This window comes from Nerophis lumbriciformis, linkage group LG03 (assembly GCF_033978685.3).
Source record: "Nerophis lumbriciformis linkage group LG03, RoL_Nlum_v2.1, whole genome shotgun sequence".
Taxonomy (NCBI): domain Eukaryota; kingdom Metazoa; phylum Chordata; class Actinopteri; order Syngnathiformes; family Syngnathidae; genus Nerophis; species Nerophis lumbriciformis.
Window position 1 is genome coordinate 16,151,919 of NC_084550.2, and position 21,733 is coordinate 16,173,651.

Here is a 21,733-nt window from a genome sequence, read left to right on the forward strand (position 1 = left end):
TACTGACAATGGGTTTCTGAAGTGTTCCTGAGCCCATGTGGTGATATCCTTTACACACTGATGTCGCTTGTTGATGCAGTACAGCCTGAGGGACCGAAGGTCACGGGCTTAGCTGCTTACGTGCAGTGATTTCTCCAGATTCTCTGAACCCTTTGATGATATTACGGACCGTAAATGGTGAAATCCCTAAATTCCTTGCAATAGCTGGTTGAGAAAGGTTTTTCTTAAACTGTTCAACAATTTGCTCATGCATTTGTTGACAAAGTGGTGACCCTCACCCCATCCTTGATTGTGAATGACTGAGCATTTCATGGAATCTACTTTTATACCCAATCATGGCACCCACCTGTTCCCAATTTGCCTGTTCACCTGTGGGATGTTCCAAATAAGTGTTTGATGAGAATTCCTCAACTTTATCAGTATTTATTGCCACCTTTCCCAACTTCTTTGTCACGTGTTGCTGGCATTAGAGATGCGCGGATAGGCAATTTATTTCATCCGCAACCGCGTCAGAAAGTCGTCAACCATCCGCCATCCACCCGATGTAACGTTTGATCAGAACTGCACCCGCCCGCCATCCGCCCGCACCCGCCCGTTGTTATATATCTAATATAGACGATGCAAGGCATTAGTGAGGCATACCTGCCAACTATTCCGGTTTTCCCGTAATTCGTACGGTTTTCATCAACCTATTCCGGGATACGGTTGCAGTGATAAAAAATACGGTTTTTCATTAATAAAAAAAAAAAAAAGGGTGAAAACTACGCGAATTGCACCTTGTGCAGACAAGATTTTTCGATCGGACACGGAGGAATTAGCGATGTAAAAGACCACGTTGGGACAAAAAAACACAAGTCTAATGCCGTTGCTAGCGATACAAGCGGAAAACTTTCAATGTTTTTCGTCGCCCAAACAGATTCTTTGGATGTGATAAATGCCGAAGTTTTATTTACGGAGGCAATAATTGAGCATGGACTTCCAATCGCACTGGCTGATCACATGGGACAGTTAAATGTTTGTAATGCAACCTTTAAAAATCATTACGCGGTGATCGCGGTCCCAAAAATAAACTTTTCTTGCATGATAATGTCCAGAAAAATTCGCTTTATATTACTATAGAGTCCTTTTAACGAATGAGTTTGATGGTTTATCACAAACCTTAAATGAAAGAAGTCCTTTGTTCTCCTGCACCATGCATGCACTTTGGCCTTGCTTCGTGTTTGGTGCGCAATCCTGTCGGCTGTATTTCACAGCACGACATACTGTTAAAAGTGTTTATACTATTTATGCTTTCAAGTCCAAGTTGAAGAAATCTTGTTAAATGTTGACAGCATAACTACCAAAATACAGAAGTATGTCCTTAATATTTTTGCAGTGCTATTTCTGTTGAAAAGTTCAAATGATTACATTAGAGATGTGATGTGCCACTTTTCAAGTGTCTGATGGCTTAAATTAATTTTCATTAATTTTTCATATTTTGAATTCTTTTGAAAGGCTTACAAAAAACTACATTTGAATTGTAATTCCATGCTATTGACAGGATTATTAATTTTAATGAAGTTAGCTTACCATGTTTACAGTATGATAATTGTGATAGAAATGTGAATTTTAGGCACAGAATATTTTTTACAATTGAACAAGGCAGTAGATTATACAAGCTTGGACAGAAAGTTAATAATGACACCAATTTTTTTTTTAATGGAATTGTTTAGTACTGTTTTACCATTTGTTTACTGTAAAAAGTGTTTATACTGTTTATACTTTCAATTAACAAATTGAAGTCTTGTGAAAGGTTGACAGGATAACTGGCATTAACTGTCAAAATAATTTCAAACTATTGAAGTTAGCTTACAGAATAAACATGCCAATCAACCCATATGATTTTTGCTGTAATATTTTTGTTTTGAAAAGTCACTGTGACTGATAGAAAAGTGATGGTTTTAGCAACATTTTAACCTGTCTGAATGCTAATAATCATTTTGCGTCGGGGGGCGAAGCCCTGAACCCTCCACCAGGACTTTGTCCTGGACCTACCGGGGCCTGTGGCCCTTGGACCCTGGCTACTAGGTTTTTCTGATTTCAAAAGTTGGCAGGTATGGTGAGGTTATAAAGCTTTTGCCTGTTAAAGAAAGGAGACTGATCCAATGCAGCACAGACTTTCGCGTGCCACGCTGTCACGACCCAGACACACACCAGTGCTCAATCATATGGGAGCCGCGCTGAGCGCACCTCCAAGCGCGTCTCGCTACCGGCGACGGCCAGGTATGGGCCCGACGCTCCAGCGCCATCCATTTTCAGGGCTAGTTGATTCGGCAGGTGGGTTGTTACACACTCCTTAGCGGGTTCCGACTTCCATGGCCACCGTCCTGCTCTCTATATCAACCAGGGTGAGCCCCACCCCTTTCGTGAGCGCACTGCGCGCGGAGTGACCCCTGTTACGCGCCCCCGGCAACAGGGGTGGCGGGCAGGTAAGCTGCGCGGGCGGAGCGCGCGGAGTGACCCATGTTACGAGCCCCCGGCCACGGGGGTGGCGGGCAGGTAAGCTGCTTACCTGCTGCGCGTGACGCCGGCCGCGGCGAAGGCGGACGAGGCGGGGTGTCGGTGCGGTGGGCGCGGTAGTGACCCTGGACGTGCGTCGGGCCCTTCTCGCGGATCGCCTCAGCTACGGCTCCCGGTGGGGCCCTCTCGGGGGAAGGGGCCTCGGTCCCGGACCCCGGCGAGGCGTCCCTTCTCCGCTCCGTAAAAGTGTCCATCTCTTTTCTTTTTTTTTCTTCTGTTGTGGCATATGCAGCAGGTGCCTGCTCGTTTTTCGTATGTGGGTAACAACATTTAACTATGTATATATATTTCCGAATTGGTTTAACTGCCACCCGCCTGAATCTATTTAAAATCTTTTTTTTTTTTATTTCAATCGCCTGACCCGACCCGACCCGACCCGCGGATAAAATCTAATTTTTTTTAATTTCATCCGCCCGATCCGCGGATAATCCGCGGACTCCGCGGTTGTGCCCGCAAACCGCGCATCTCTAGCTGGCATCAAATTCTAAAGTTAATGATTATTTGCAAAAAAAAATGTTTATCAGTTTGAACATCAAATATGTTTCTTTGTAGCATATTCAACTGAATATGGGTTGAAAATGATTTGCAAATCGTTGTATTCCGTTTATATTTACATCTAACACAATTTCCCAACTCATATGGAAACGGGGTTTGTAGATTATAGTTGAGACATTTTTTCAAGCTGGATGACATCATTTCTTCCTGAATATTACAGAAAGTATGAGAATGTGTGAGCTGCTGCCTGCTCTTTAAATACTAAATTTAGAATTTAAAAGAGAGCAGGCAGCAGCTCACTTCTGTTGTAAAAAACAAAACAAAAAAAAGGTTGATAGCGATAAAAAAGGGTCGATACCTATATACGTCAAAATGCCAAATATCGACGCCAATAATCAGCAATGATAAGGGTGAGAAAATATTCTAAATGACTAAAAATGACAAAGAAATGAAAGTTAGAATGATTGTTTTGGGTACAATGAAAACTTCACATTTGCTTTGCAGAACATTTGCTCGAATGCTCAAGTGGCTCGACAGACGTTGACTTTTTATTGAGCTGGGATGAACGAGGCCGCGGTCGTGGATAAGCCCCGCCCCATCAGGCCATGAAGGAGGCCGTCGCCAGTGATTAGCTAGCAGCTTGAAAATACCAAAGCTTATTATCCCTGGGAAGGAGGGTAATGAAGGGCCAACGAGGATCTCTTCTTCTCACTCTCTTATCTCCACGCCGTGCACAGATGTCTCGCTTTAAAGCGACCTCGTGACATCATCGGCGCCATCAACGCATCACTAGGATAGAGTTGAAACAGGGACACTGGGCATCTTTTTTTTACAATATAATAAAATGTTTTTATGTTCATTTTATATTTAATTAAGTAAAACGCATGAAAATCGATTAAGAAATAAACAATTTATGATTTATTTTCAATATACAACACATTGAACGGCATTGTCTGTAATGGGAAAATTGCCCCCACCAAGATGGCCGCCACGATGCTTAGCATGGCTGCTACATGCATCTACTTACAGTATATCCATGTACACGACACTGTTTCCATCAATATACTGTAAGTATGACGGCTAAACAGGAAGTAGAAGATGACTTAGCTTCGCGCACTTTGCAGCGATTAGCGTGTGCTTGCTAACAGCGAGATTAAGACCTTGAAGCGTGCGAGGTGTGGCCGGCCCCTCCCCCGGCATCCTCAACACGGCTGAGTGACACACACACACACACACACACACACACACACACACACACACACACACACACACACACACACACACACACACACACAGTGGTGATGGTGGCGCAGTGACACATGATGTTCCTGAACATAACTTGCTGAGCATACTAAACAAACCATACCATATACCGTAGTGTACCATATACCATACCACACCAGACACCATACCATTCCAAATATCATACCAAACCATATGCCGTATTATACTTTAATACCATACCACACCAGACACCATACCATTCCAAATATCATACCAAACCATACCATATACCGTATTATAACATATACCATACCACACTAGACACCATACCATTCCAAATATCATACCAAACCATACCATATACCGTATTATACCATATACCATACCACACACCATGCCATTCCAAATATCATACCAAATACCGTATTATAAAGTTAAAGTACCAATGATTGTCACACACACACTAGGTGTGACGAAATTATTCTCTGCATTTGACCCATCACCCTTGATCACCCCCTGGGAGGTGAGGGGAGCAGTGAGCAGCAGCAGTGGCCGCGCCCGAGTATCATTTTTGGTGATTTAACCCCCAATTCCAACCCTTGATGCTACCATATACCATACCACACCAGACCCCATACCATTTCAAATATCATACCAAACCATGCCATATTATACCATATCACACCAGACACCATACCATTCCAAATATCATACCAAACCACACCATATACCTTATTATACCATAAACCATACCACACCAGACACCATACAATTCCAAATATCATACCAAACCATACCATATACCGTATTATACCATACCACACCAGACACCATGCCATTCCAAATACCATACCATATATCGTATTATACCATAGCACACCAGACACCATACCATTCCAAATATTATACCAAACCATACTCTATACCGTGTTATAACATTTACCATACCACACCAGACACCATACATTCCAAATATCATACAAAACCATACCCTATACCGTATTATACCATACCACACCAGACCATTCCAAATATCATACCAAACCATACAATATGCCGTATTATACCATACCACACCAGACACCATACATTCCAAGTATCATACCAAACCATACCATATACCGTATTAAACCATACCACACCAGACCATTCCAAATATCATACCAAACCATACAATATGCCGTATTGTACCATATACCATACCACATCAGACACCATACCATTCCAAATATCATACCAAACCATACCATATTGATTGATATATTTTTATTTCAAATGTGCATAAAAACAAGAGCAAACCTGATCCAATACAGTACTATAGCCTTAACAGACATTATAACAAAATGAAAACAATGGAAAAGAAAAAACAAAAACAAATGAGCATTGGACTTTCTTTTTTTTTTTTTTTTACATATTTGAAAAGGAGTGAGAAGAAGTTTACACTTATTTAATCCCACCCCTTTTCTTTAAATCATAAATTACTCTGAGCTAGAACTACCTTTTCACTCAATGTACAAACTTAATGAACTTGTATATACAGAAATTATAGATATATACATACTAGAGATGCGCGGTTTGCGGGCACAACCGCGGAGTCCGCGGATTATCCGCGGATCGGGCGGATGAAATTAAAAAAAATTAGATTTTATCCGCGGGTCGGGTCGGGTCGGGTCGGGTGGTTGAAATAAAAAAAAATTAGATTTTAAATAGATTCAGGCGGGTGGCAGTTAAACCAATTCGGAAATATATATACATAGTTAAATGTTGTTACCCACATACGAAAAACGAGCAGGCACCTGCAGCATATGCCACAACAGAAGAAAAAAAAGAAAAAGAGATGGACACTTTTACGGAGCGGAGAAGGGACGCCTCGCCGGGGTCCGGGACCGAGGCCCCTTCCCCCGAGAGGGCCCCACCGGGAGCCGTAGCTGAGGCGATCCGCGAGAAGGGCTCGACGCACGTCCAGGGTCACCACCGCGCCCACCGCACCGACACCCCGCCTCGTCCGCCTTCGCCGCGGCCGGCGTCACGCGCAGCAGGTAAGCAGCTTACCTGCCCGCCACCCCCGTGGCCGGGGGCTCGTAACAGGGGTCACTCCGCGCGCTCCGCCCGCGCAGCTTACCTGCCCGCCACCCCTGTTGCTGGGGGCGCGTAACAGGGGTCACTCCGCGCGCAGTGCGCTCACGAAAGGGGTGGGGCTCACCCTGGTTGATATAGACAGCAGCTAGGACGGTGGCCATGGAAGTTGGAACCCGCTAAGGAGTGTGTAACAACCCACCTGCCGAATCAACTAGCCCTGAAAATGGATGGCGCTGGAGCGTCGGGCCCATATACCCGGCCGTCCCCGGCAGCGAGACGCGCTTGGAGGTGCGCTCAGCGCGGCTCCCATATGATTGCGCACTGGTGTGCGTCTGGGTCGTGACAGCGTGGCACGCGAATGTCTGTGCTGCATTGGATCAGTCTCCTTTCTTTAACAGGCAAAAGCTTTATAACCTCACTAATGCCTTGCATCGTCTATATTAGATATATAACAACGGGCGGGTGCGGGCGGATGCGGTTCTGATCAAATGTTAGATCGGGTGGATTGCGGATGGTTGACGACTTTCTGATGCGGTTGCGGATGAAATAATTGCCTATCCGCGCATCTCTAATACATACATATGCACACTACACACATACATAGCCACACCATTACCACTAGTGATCATGGAAATGGTATCATGCCACCACAGCCACACCACTGCCTCAATGGGCAGCCCCACACTCTTCTGTAACACAAACAAGCCAATATCCAAATATACCGTATTATACCATACCACACCAGACACCATACCATTCCAAATACCATACCAAACCATACCATATACCATCCCACATTATATACCCTATTAAACCATATGGCAGCATGGCTCAGGTGGTGGAGTGGTTGGCCCCCAACCCGATGGTTGCGGGTTTGATCCTCAGTCCCTGTGACCATGATGAAGTATCCTTCAGCAAGATACGAAACCCCCCAGTTGCTCCTGATGCTGTGTCATCAGTAGGTGAACGTGGAAATAGTGTCAAAGTGCTTTGAGTACCTTGAAGGTAGAAATGTGCCGTACAAGTGTAACCCATTTACCACACAATATAACATACCATAAACCAAACTGTATACCATCCCATTCCATACACCTAATAAACCATATGCCTCACCATAAACCATACTTTATACACTACCATATAGAATAACAAACCATACTATACACTGTACCGGAAACAACAACAAGTTGGCCGTGAAAAACCGTCCGACCGGAACTCTCTAATAACTAAAGTTATTTGGGTGGATAATGTAAACTCACTACACCGGTATGTTTTAGCGCTTTTATGGCGAGTTTACTGACAGATATAAATAAGAACTTTACACTACTTTATATTAGAAATGGCAACAGTGGAGGATGAATGTCCCATAACAAGAAGATAGAGAAAAAGAAGAAGCTTATCCACTAAGGTGTCCCCCCGGACTACAAAGGCGGACGCGCGCAATTTTTCAGGATTTATCCAGATCCCAAATACAGTTCAGCGGGTACCAGAAGGTAAGAAAAGTTGCTTTTACATAATATTGTGAAACATAACACCAGATAATATGTCTTACCTTATACACACACCATAATAATACTCCTATGTTGAAGCACAGCAGGCGGTGTGGCTTCATAGCTTACCAAAGTCGTACTAAAACATTTTGATAGATTTTTGAGCGCCGTGTGTAATGTTCTATATTTTCAATGGAACATATAAAATGTTGGTGTTGTTTACTTGAGTCATATTGCCATCATAGTGCAGTCTACACGTATCTCTAATGTTTGACTGCCATCTACTGGTCACACTTATCATTTCACCATGTGCCAAATAAAATTGCTTCGAGGTCGGTAAGCAAAACCAGAATTGTTCCGTACATTAGGCGCACCGGGTTATCAGGCGCACTGTCGAGTTTTGAGGAAAAATAAGGATTTTAAGTGCGCGTACTATATCACAAAATATAACATAAACTCTACCAAACCGTATACTGTATCAATATATAGGGCAATACACACATAATTGATATCAATAAAACATGCATTCGATAAATCATTTGATATTGTTTTCTTCTTTGTCGGAAAAAAGCTGAAGTTGCGAAGCAAGGTTAGTTGCCGTTGGTAACCGAGCAACACAGGAAGTGATCACCGATCAGTGGGAGTGACACGCTAACAGCCAATCAGGTAGCAGTATCAACTATCACGTTTGGCTGTCTGGCGGTTGATTCTTTGCATGGAGTGAGACGAGAAAGTTGGGGATTTTTCTTCAAAAGGACCGTAGTCAGACCAGTGTGGTCTGTAAATGAGACTGCGAATACCACACCGCCTTAGCCGCGCTTACCCTTTAGAGCACAGTTGTAACTTCCTGGCACTAAACCTGCAAAACATTATTCTTCTCAGGTTTCTGTATGCTTACATTTTTTTCACTTTGCACGATTTTGTTATACTTTATTAAGTGTTTCTTACATATTCCTTATTTTTGCACCTTAATTTTAAGAGCTTACTGTTAAGTATTCAAAGAGATTGTACTATTTTGTTTACATTGTTTTGTTTTCCATTGTTGTGTTGACATTTCCTTTCCTTTCTGCCTTGATATCTGAGGGGATTATAATCAGAGGAAGGTCACATTTGAAATAAAAAAATTTATATTTATTATATTTTTCTTATTTTCCAAAGGTCATAAAAAATATCAATATTTAACCGTATCGACCGATATAAAACACTTCAGTCGTATAGTACCATAAACCATACCAAACCATATCTTGCAATACATACATTATACCAATCCATACTATACCAAACAATGTAGTGTACCATACACCATACTCTGTACCATATACTACACTAATCCATACTATACCAAACCATGTAGTGTACCATATTCTACATCAAACCACATAGTGTACCATATACCATACAAAACCATATAGTGTACTTTTTACAATATCAAACCATATACTGTACCATATACTATACTAATCCATATTATACCAAACCATGTAGTATACCATATACAATACCAAACCATATAGTGTACCATATACCATACCAAACCATATAGTGTATCATACACCATACCAAACCATATACTGTACCATGTACTACAGGTATACTAATCCATACTATACCAAACCATATAATGTACCATATTCTAATCTAGATCAAACCATATAGTGTACCATATACCATACCAAACCATATAGTGTACCATATACAATATCAAACCATATACTGTACCATATACTATACTAATCCATATTATACCAAACCATGTAGTATACCATATACAATACCAAACCATATAGTGTACCATATACCATACTAAACCATATAGTGTACTTGTTTACAATATCAAACCATATACAGTACCATATACTATACTAATCCATACTATACCAAACCATGTAGTGTACCATATACCATACCAAACCATATAGTGTACCATATATAATATCAAACCATATACTGTACCATATACTATATATATACCTGCTCAGTGGCCTAGTGGTTAGAGTGTCCGCCCTGAGATCGGTAGGTCGTGAGTTCAAACCCCGGCCGAGTCATACCAAAGACTATAAAAATGGGACCCATTACCACCCTGCTTGGCACTCAGCATCAAGGGTTGGAATTGGGGGTTAAATCACCAAAAAATGATTCCCGGGCCCTGCCACCGCTGCTGCTCACTGCTCCCCTCACCTCCCAGGGGGTGAACAAGGGTGATGGGTCAAATGCAGAGAATAATTTCGGCACACCTAGTGTGTGTGTGACAATCATTGGTACTTTAACTTTAATCCATACTATACCAAACCATGTAGTGTACCATATACTATACCAAACTATATAGTGTACTTTTTACAATATCAAACCATATACTACACTAATCCATTCAATACCAAACAATGTAGTGTACCATATACTATATCACACCAAACAGTGTACCATATACCATACCAAACCATATACTGTACGATGTACTATACTAATCCATACTATATCAAACCATGTAGTGTACCATATACCATACCAAACCATATAGTGTACCTTTTACAATATCAAACCATATACTGTACCATATACTATACTAATCCATACTATACCAAACCATATAGTGTACCATATACTATATCCAACCATATAGTGTACCATATACCATACCAAACCATGTAGTGTACCTTTTTCAATATCAAATCATATACTGTACCATATACTATACTAATCCATACTATACCAAACCATGTAGTGTACTTTTTACAATATCAAACCATATACTGTACCATATACTATACTAATCCATACTATACCAAACCATATAGTGTACCATGTACAATATCAAACCATATAGTGTACCATATACCATGCCAAACCATAAACCATACCAAACCATATGCTGTACCACATACTATACAAACCAACTGGTGTACCATGTACAAAATGTTCTATCATATACCATCCCAAACCATATTGTGTACCATAGACTATAGACTGTATCATGTACACTTCCAAACCATATCGTTATCATATACTTTATATGGTTTCAAATACCATACCAAACCATATAGTGTACCATATACCATACATTGTACCACATACTGTATTATATACCATAACAAACCATACAGTGTACCATATACTGTATCATATACCATACCAAACCATATAATATATACTGTGGATAAAATGTGGACTCTGTGGGAGCTGTGCTTGAGAGAAGGATGCGGGCCCTCATGCAGGGCATCCTGAGTAACCCCAGACATCCTTTGTATGACACTATGGCCGCCCAGAGGGGTATCCGTGGCAACAGGCTCTTCTCAATATACTGCAGAACGGAACGGTTTAAGAGATCTTTTGTTCCTTCGGCCATAAGACTGTACAACTACACATGTGCCTTTTATTACTCTTGTCAGTATCTAAGTATTTATTATTGTTGTTGGTATAAGTGGAATCTGTGTTGGCCCTGCGATGAGGCGGCGACTTGTCCAGGGTGTACCCCGCCTTCTGCCCGAATGCAGCTGGGATAGGCTCCAGCCACCCCCGCGACCCCAAGAGGGACAAGCGGTAGAAAATGGATGGATGGATGGTATAAGTGGATATGTTTTTATGCTACTGGACACCTGAATTTCCCCCATGGGGGATCAATAAAGTATTTGTATACTGTACCTATCTATCTACCGACTGTATCATATACCATACCAAATCATATAGTGTACCATACACTATACCAAATCATATAGTGTTCCAGACACCATAAATGTATCATATACCATACCAAACCATCTTGTGTACCATATACTATATACTGTATCACAGAGTTTTTCAACCACTGTGCCGCGTGGGATATTGTCTGGTGTGCCGTGGGAAATTATGCAACTTCACCTAATTGGTCCAAAAAATATTTTTGCAAATCAATAATTATAATCTGCAAATAATGTGCCGTTGCTTAGTGTCTGTGCTGTGTAAAACTCGGCAGGGTAACCACGTAATACTCCATGTCAGTAGGTGGCAGCGGGTAGTTAATTGCTTTGTAAAAGTCGTAAAGTGTCGGGTGAGACGAGGATGGTTTGTTGTGATCCCAATATGCGGACCACATCGGGAGGCAGTGTGCAGATAAAAAGGTATGTAATGCTTAAACCAAAAATTAACGAAAGGGAAAGGCAATGGCTATGCAAAACGAAAGTAAAACTGAACTGGCTACAAAGTAAACAGAAACAGAACGCTGGACGACAGCAAAAACTTACTGCGTCCCCTAAGTACGTCCGTTCTTGACATGACAATCAACAATGTCCACACAAATAAGAATAGCAACAATGTAAATAGCCTTGCTTGCTAACACAAACCAGGTGCGCGGAATAGCGCTCAAAGGAAGACATGAAACTGCTACAGGAAAACACCAACAAAACAGGAAGGGCCACCAAAATAACAGCAAGACAAGAACTAAAGCACTACACAGGAAAACACTAACAAACTCAAAATAAGGCATGACGACCTGGTGGAGTTTCATTTTTTTTAACGTTTTCTGCTGGTGGTGTGCCTCCGGATTTTTTAAATGAGAAAAATGTGCCTTGCCTCAAAAAAGGTTGAAAAACACTGCTGTATCCAGTGTTTCCCACAGGACAGGCATCTATTTGTGGTGGTGTGGTCGGGGGGCGGGGGGTTGTGGCGGCGGCGGCAGCGCCGATGACCAAGAAGAACGCAGAGTTGGAATATAATTACAACATTTTATGTACATATTTATATACAGATTTGAACAATTAGTGATTCACTGAAATATATTTATGAATTGTGGTTCTTACAAAAAAATATATCTTATAAAATATAAAAGCTAAAATGTCTCTTAAAGCTCTGCCCCTTTAATTAGTGAATACTAAATAATTTAACTTTAGCCTACTACTACAACCATATTATTTACCAGCAACATAAAGTGAAACAGAGGCAGAGGTGTCCTGCCACAGTCAGTCAACCTCCTCCTCCTCCTCCTGCTGCTGCTGAACAGGTCGCACCTGTGGTCCGGACTGTAGGCCTACCTCCTCTCCAAGTCGAGCCCTTTTCGGCCGTTGAAAATATTTTTCTATACTCATCTGTGTGAAGGAGTGAACATCCAACATTAGAATGTATTACTAATGAGCAGAACCGCTCTATGTACAGTGCCGTCTAACCTTAAGCGGCAGCAGCTCAACACATGCAGGGTTCAACGTTAAGCTTTTTTTCTACTTGCCTGACTTCTCAAATCTACTTGCCCCAATATTTTTACTTGTCCTGCCTAGGTTTTTTTCTGGCTGTGTAGTGCTCATGGCTTATATCTTACTAAAATTCTTCCCGTTGACTATTTACAACACTACACAGTATTTATTATTATTATTATCTATAATTACATTTAAATGGCATTGCATACATGTAAAATTAAATGCTATTTCACATTATTTGACCAGTAGCAGTTACACTCATCTGAACAGGTCAGCCACCTGTTTAAAGCCAGATCACAGTTGAAATCTTGAAATGAAGGGCCTTTAATGGCCAAAACATTAACCTGGACAACATTTTAACAGCTGGTTGGCTCAGATTTTATTATTTTCATTGCATTCACATGCTGCAGTGGACAGTGGACAATTTAGCTTCAGACCATGTGTGTTTATTGACAACAGGGTTATAACCTGGACACGTTAGCTCGTCGGTGAAACGCTCGGTGAAATCGCGGATTAACGTTAACTATATGACGAGCCGCGAGCGATGCAGCTATAACCTATCTACGTATAACACCTGTAAAAATGAAGCAATGCTACCACGCTAGCAAGCATTAGCTAGCCGGCTATGAGCCACCAAGCTGCTAACTATCGCCAAAAGGCACCATTTAAGTTTTTTTCCCCATGGCATCCTGGATCAAGGCTTTCAGCAGCTTTTGGACGTTTGAGGTAGAAACGTAGGAAGCGCCATCATTATGAAAAGTAGCCGGCGAGTATTTTGATCCCGTCCGTCCATCCGTCCCTCTTCTTCTTCTTCTTCTTCTTCTTCTGGCCCACCAGGTGAATTAAGTGCTATTGGCGAAGTTACATTGCATTGTAGGCTACCGCCACCTACTGCACCGGAGGTGTAACTACAAGCAACATTCACAGACGGTCCCATTGCTTTTATGAGCGGTCGAGCGAGTCAAAAGCCGAAAAATCCATTTGTGGCGGACGTAATTCTTTCGTGGCGGGCCGCCACAAATAAATGAATGTGTGGGAAACACTGGTATCATATACCATACCAAACCATATAGTGCACCATACACCATATACTGTATCATATACTATACCAAGCCATATAGTGTACCATATAGTATATACTGTATCATATACCATACCAAACCATCTTGTGTAGAGTATACTATATACTGTATCATACACCATACCCATCCATATATTGTACCATATACTGTAACATGTACCACACAAAGCAATATAGTGTACCATACACCATATAATGTGTCATATACCATAACAAACCATATTGTGTACCATATACTGTATCATATACCATACCAAATCACAGTGTACCATATATTATATACTGTTTCATATACCATACCAAACCATCTCGTGTACCATATACTATATACTGTATAATATACCATTCCAAACCATATAGTGTTCCATACACCATATACTGTATCGTATACCATACCCAATCATATAGTGTACCATATACTATATACTGTATCATATACATACCAAACCATGTAGTGTACCATACACCATATACTGTATACCATACCAAGCCATATAGTATATACTGTATCATACACCATACCAAACAATCTTGTGTAGTGTATACTATATACTGTATCACATACCATACCAAACCATATATTGTACCATATACTATATCATATACCATACAAAGCCATATAGTGTACCATACACCATATACTGTATCCATATACCATACCAAACCATATTGTGTACCATATACTTTATACTGTATCATATACCATACCGAACCATATAGTGTACCATACACCGTATACTGTATCATATATTATACCAAGCCATATAGTGTACTATATAGTATATACTGTATCATATACCATACCAAACCATCTCGTGTAGCGTATACTATGTACCACCTGAGGTTAACAATGAGCCTAAGATTTCCCGATCAGCCTAAACACACCACAGAGGAGCAAAAAGCTGACTCGGCATTTACGCTGCAACCATTACACTCTGCCACAAAGTGATGAAGAGGAGGACGCGCTCCAAGCTGAAACAGCAACAGAGCACTTAAGATTCCAGTAGAACAACTGACGAGACATTCTAGAACGTGTTAGGGGGGAAAAAGAACCACACACACGCACACACACACACGCAATGACACACTGACTGACCACTTAATTAAGTACACCATCAAAAAGGAGGGAATACTCGTTAAAGTCAGCCTTGTTATTTTTCAACCAATGGCTGTGAAGTCCAGAATGTATTAAATGGAACATGTCGTATAATTCACAGTATTAAAAGTAGAAGTTACAGTATTAAAAGTATAAGTTACAATATTAGGAGTATGAGTTACAGTCGTAGAAGTATATGTTTACACGTTGTACTCGGGTTCACTCGGCACTAATTAACATCAATTATTAACCACCATGACAGGTGTGTTTTAACTGCTTTTAATCTTCTTTAAAACACTCTTGTTTTGACTAATATCATATTCAGTGTTAAGAGTGCACAAAAAAAAAATCGATTCACATCCGAACTGCAATTGTTAGTCATCACAATTCTAAATTGATTCATAATTTGAAGAATGTGTGTGTGTGTGTATATATATATATATATATATATATATATATATATATATATATATATATATATATATATATATATGTATATGTATATATATATATATATATATATATATATATATATATATATATATATATATATATATATATGTATATGTATATGTATATATATATATATATATATATATATATATATATATATATATAATTTTTGAGCAATGACAGTAAAAAAAATAAAATAAAAAAATTGACTATATATACACGCACACACACACACACACATATACATATAGTACATACATATATATATAAAATAAAATAAAAAATAAATATAGATATATATATATGTCTATTTTTCTTTTTTTCTACTGTCATTGCTCAAAAATAATATATATATATATATATATATATATATATTATTTTGAGCAACGACAGTAAAAAAGAAAAATGGACATATGCATGTATATATATATATATATACACACACACACATATATATGTATAAATACAGTATATATATGTATATATACATATATATGTATGTCTATTTTTCTTTTTTATATATAGTTATGTATATATGCATTTATATATATACACACATATACATATATATACACATATATATGTATATATACATATATATGTATGCCTATTTTTCTTTTTTATATATATTTATATGTATATATATATATACATTTTTACATATATATACACATATACATATATACACACACACACATATATATATATATATATATATGTATATACACAAGTCTATTTTTCTTGTTTACTTTTTTTTTTTACTGTCATTGCTCAAAAATAATAATGAATCAAAATAAATGTTGTTGAAAATTATTTACCTATTCCAGGCATACATCACATTAAATATTGCATATTTTGCATTTTTGCCATAAAAAGCCATAAATAAAATACAAATGTAAACTTTATATCAACAGACAGATCTGAAGTTGATCCACAGATTTAAGTGTTGAAAAAAAAAAAAAAGACCATAATTGAGGGGAGCCATATATGTAAAAAATCTATATATTGTATTGGTTTTGAAAATAAAAAATATCAAAATGTATACGCTTTGATTTTTCAGTCTGCAGTCTTCAGTGGGGGGGGGGAAGCAAAGATGAAAAAACATTAATTGGAAATTGTGCAGGTGTACCTAATACTGTGGCCTGCAAGATGACAGAGGTCAATGACCGACAACCCCCCCTCCCCCCGCCCTCCAACCCAACACCACCGCCACCGCCATGCTGCTCTCATTTCAGCACCCCTCTGGTGGACAGCTCCGTCCAATCAGCTGCCGCGATTCCGTCTACGTCATCACCCCCCCCCCCCCCCCCCCCCCCTTCTTTTTAGCTCCATCTATGAGACATGGCGGAGGACATACATTAGAGGACAAGAAAAGACACGCGAAACAACGCGTGGAAAACAATAGTGGACGTCTGAGTAAAAAAGGGCGGGGAATCGGGGAAAATACCCGTATGTTTCCTTTAGTCACGTGTGCCCTGCCGCACAATGTCATACATTCTCCATCTTCATTTAAAAACGGGCCCGAAATAAGCCCGATGCGCTCTTTTTGACGTCATTTGACGTCACGTTAAAAGGCGCTGCATTGACACGCGCACGCGCACCGTGCACGCCCCGGTCGCTATATATCGCCCCTCGTGCACGCCCGTGGGGGGGAGAACCCACGCAAGTCCACGCAAAAAATGCAGCACGGGTGGGAGAAGAGGACAAAAACGCCGGTAGAGAAGGAGACGCGGGCCTAGTCGTGCGGGAGAACAGGTGCGTCACGCGTGCACGCGCACAACCTGCATCCGTTCAGGTGCAAGAATAATCATTTAAAATAAAAAATAAAAAAGTGTGAAATAATTCCACTCACCCAAAAGGATCCACAGCGAGCAGGACACCAGCACGAAGGCGAGCATGTCTGTCTCATGCGGACGCGCTGATGTCCCCCACCCGGGCACACGATCAGGACCGCAGCGGGGACTGCTGCAGAGACACCGGCAAGCTGGATTAACACCGGAGGGGAGGGGAAGGGAGGGGAGGGGGGGAAGGGAGATGGTGGGAGGACAGAAAAAGAAGAAGAAGAAGAAGAAGAAAACGAAGAAGAAGACTTTAAAAATGCAACATATAAAATCAGAATAAAGACACCCCCCACAACCCCCTCTAAATACACTCCCGTGACCTACAGCGTGTAAAATAAAAACAATGATAAAGGTGGTAAATGTGAAATAATTGTGCTGTAAAATGTAAATAGATGGGCGGATGTGCGCATTTCAAGCGCATGCGCGCTGACATGGGGCAACATTGCGTCACGGTGACGTAGTGGCGTCTAAACCACGCCCACTGAACGCAAGTAACCTCCGGGAGGGAGAAGCGCAAGTGAGCGAAAAAAGGGGAAGTCATATTAAGTCATGTTCATCTTCAATCACAATACAGTTTATATATATATATATATATATATATATATATATATATATATATATATATATATATATATATATATATATATATATATATATATATATATATATAAAAAATATATATATATATATATATATAAAAAATAAATAAATATATATATATATATGTATGTGTGTGGGAAAAAAATCACAAGACTACTTCATCTCTACAGGCCTGTTTCATGAGGGGGTTCCCTCAATCATCAGGAGATTTTAATTGGAGCATTCACATACCATGGTTTATATAGGGCACAGAGTGGGTGGGTACAGGCTGGCGTAGGGGCGTGGTGATTGGCTCATGTGTTACCTAGGAGGTGTTTCCGTCTGTGGCGGCATGCTGATACAATTTCGCTGCGCTTGTTGAGGGATGACAGGTCTGGACGGTATATGATAAACAGTTTTTCTTTCAAGCATAGGTTGCATCTTTTATTACCACTATTGTAAGGTGTGCTGGATGCAAGAATTTGCCATGTTATTGAATATTCAACATTATTGTCTTTGAGGTCCCAAATGTGTTTGCTGAGTTCTGTGGTATTCCGCAGGTTTTGGTTCCTGAAAGAAGCCTTGTGATTGTTCCATCTGGTTTTAAACTCTCCCTCGGTTAATCCTACATATGTGTCGGATGTGTTAATGTCCTTGCGTGTTACCTTAGATTGGTAGACAACTGATGTTTGTAAGCACCCCCCGTTGAGAGGGCAATCAGGTTTCTTGCGGCAGTTGCAGTCTTTGTTGGTTGGTTTTAACTTAACTTTAACTTTACACAGACAAACTGTAGCACACAAAAAAACACATTTAATAAAAAAAACGTTAGTATGGTCTTACCTTTACTTATAAGTGCGGGAACAGTGGTGTTCGTGTTGGAGGAGTTGTGAATGAATGAAATATGAAATCCGTGCTGCAGTCTGCAGGTGTACCTAATGTTGTGTCCCTGCAGACGTTTACGGCTCCTCCGGCGCGAGCAATGTTGTTTTTGCACTTTTTGGCTTCTTGTTAAGTGACTTTTTTTGGGTGGATTCGGTCTTGCACGTGGAGGGTTTGGGTGTGGGCTTTGGTTGGTGTGGCGCTCCCGTCGGGGGGTGCAGTCTGCGGCGGAGGTGCAATAACCGGCACCAGGAGGCGGGATTACGCGAGCCTCACACAGTGTGTCTTCGCAGCAGTTTTATGATTGCTCAACACAAGAAATATTTTACACACATACAGTTGTTGACAAAATACACTGTACATTATATACCTCAGCTAACTAAACTATGGAAATGTATAATATAATTCATATAGCAATACGGCCTCACTGCACAGCAGGCCAGCAGTTAGCCGAGTCCGCAATCCATGTTGAGGCACAATTGAGTGACGTGCCTCAACTGGCTGCTGATCACCGCACCGTCTCTTCTCAGTATTTGAACGGCAAATGTGAAAATTCAACGATTTTGAATAAAAATGATCCAAAACTGGTGAAGTTAAACGGAAAATAACTTTATAGTATAATCACTGGATACATATAACAATTTAATTAATTTTTTTTCTTTTTACATTTTTTTTCTTTCCATGATGGCAGGTGAGGCCCTGCCTCACCTGCCTCCAGTGACCGCACGTCACTGATATATATGGATGTGTATATATATATATATATATATGCATATATATGTACTATATATGTATATATACTGTATGTATACATATATATATATATATATATATATGTATATGTGTGTATATGTGTATATATCCAGCCATCCATTTTCTACCGCTTATTCCCTTTTTGGGGTCGCGGGTGGCGCTGGAGCCTATCTCAGCTACAATCGGGGCGGAAGGCGATGTACACCCTGGACAAGTCGCCACCTCATCGAAGTATGTGTATATATATATATATATATATATATATATATATATATATATATATATATATATATATATATATACGTATATATATGTATATTTATAAATGTATTATTATTATAAATATATATATTTATGTATATATATGTGAGTATATATGTATGTATATATACGCATATATATGTGTGTGTACATATATGGAAATACATATATATGTGTGTGTGTGTACATATATATACTGTATGTATATATATATATATATATATATATATATACATATACATATATGTGTATATATATATATATATATATATATATATATATATATATATATATATATATATATATATATACACACATATATATATATACATATATATATATATATATGTGTGTATATACATATATATACACATATATATATATTTATATATATATATATATATATATATATGTATTTATATACAGGTAAAAGCCAGTAAATTAGAATATTTTGAAAAACTTGATTTATTTCAGTAATTGCATTCAAAAGGTGTAACTTGTACATTATATTTATTCATTGCACACAGACTGATGCATTCAAATGTTTATTTCATTTAATTTTGATGATTTGAAGTGGCAACAAATGAAAATCCAAAATTCCGTGTGTCACAAAATTAGAATATTACTTAAGGCCAATACAAAAAAGGGATTTTTAGAAATGTTGGCCAACTGAAAAGTATGAAAATGAAAAATATGAGCATGTACAATACTCAATACTTGGTTGGAGCTCTTTTTGCCTCAATTACTGCGTTAATGCGGCGTGGCATGGAGTCGATGAGTTTCTGGCACTGCTCAGGTGTTATGAGAGCCCAGGTTGCTCTGATAGTGGCCTTCAACTCTTCTGCGTTTTTGGGTCTGGCATTCTGCATCTTCCTTTTCACAATACCCCACAGATTTTCTATGGGGCTAAGGTCAGGGGAGTTGGCGGGCCAATTTAGAACAGAAATACCATGGTCCTTAAACCAGGCACGGGTAGATTTTGCGCTGTGTGCAGGCGCCAAGTCCTGTTGGAACTTGAAATCTCCATCTCCATAGAGCAGGTCAGCAGCAGGAAGCATGAAGTGCTCTAAAACTTGCTGGTAGACGGCTGCGTTGACCCTGGATCTCAGGAAACAGAGTGGACCGACACCAGCAGATGACATGGCACCCCAAACCATCACTGATGGTGGAAACTTTACACTAGACTTCAGGCAACGTGGATCCTGTGCCTCTCCTGTCTTCCTCCAGACTCTGGGACCTCGATTTCCAAAGGAAATGCAAAATTTGCATGGTTGGGTGATGGTTTGGTGTGCCATGTCATCTGCTGGTGTCGGTCCACTCTGTTTCCTGAGATCCAGGGTCAACGCAGCCGTCTACCAGCAAGTTTTAGAGCACTTCATGCTTCCTGCTGCTGACCTGCTCTATGGAGATGGAGATTTCAAGTTCCAACAGGACTTGGCGCCTGCACACAGCGCAAAATCTACCCGTGCCTGGTTTACGGACCATGGTATTTCTGTTCTAAATTGGCCCGCCAACTCCCCTGACCTTAGCCCCATAGAAAATCTGTGGGGTATTGTGAAAAGGAAGATGCAGAATGCCAGACCCAAAAACGCAGAAGAGTTGAAGGCCACTATCAGAGCAACCTGGGCTCTCATAACACCTGAGCAGTGCCAGAAACTCATCGACTCCATGCCACGCCGCATTAACGCAGTAATTGAGGCAAAAGGAGCTCCAACCAAGTATTGAGTATTGTACATGCTCATATTTTTCATTTTCATACTTTTCAGTTGGCCAACATTTCT

The 21,733-nt window shown here is 40.0% G+C and overlaps 1 protein-coding gene across 1 annotated transcript in view; it reads right to left on the bottom strand.

Annotated features, from left to right (window-relative positions):
• acsl6 (acyl-CoA synthetase long chain family member 6) overlaps window positions 1-17,623 on the bottom strand; it is a 94,553-nt gene extending 76,930 nt beyond the window's left edge. Inside the window, exon 1 of the mRNA XM_061934243.1 lies at window positions 17,492-17,623. Coding sequence (XP_061790227.1) covers window positions 17,492-17,537 — 46 coding nt within the window. The 5' untranslated portion in view covers window positions 17,538-17,623. The remainder of the gene's footprint in view (window positions 1-17,491) is intronic.
• Window positions 17,624-21,733: the final 4,110 nt, after the last annotated feature.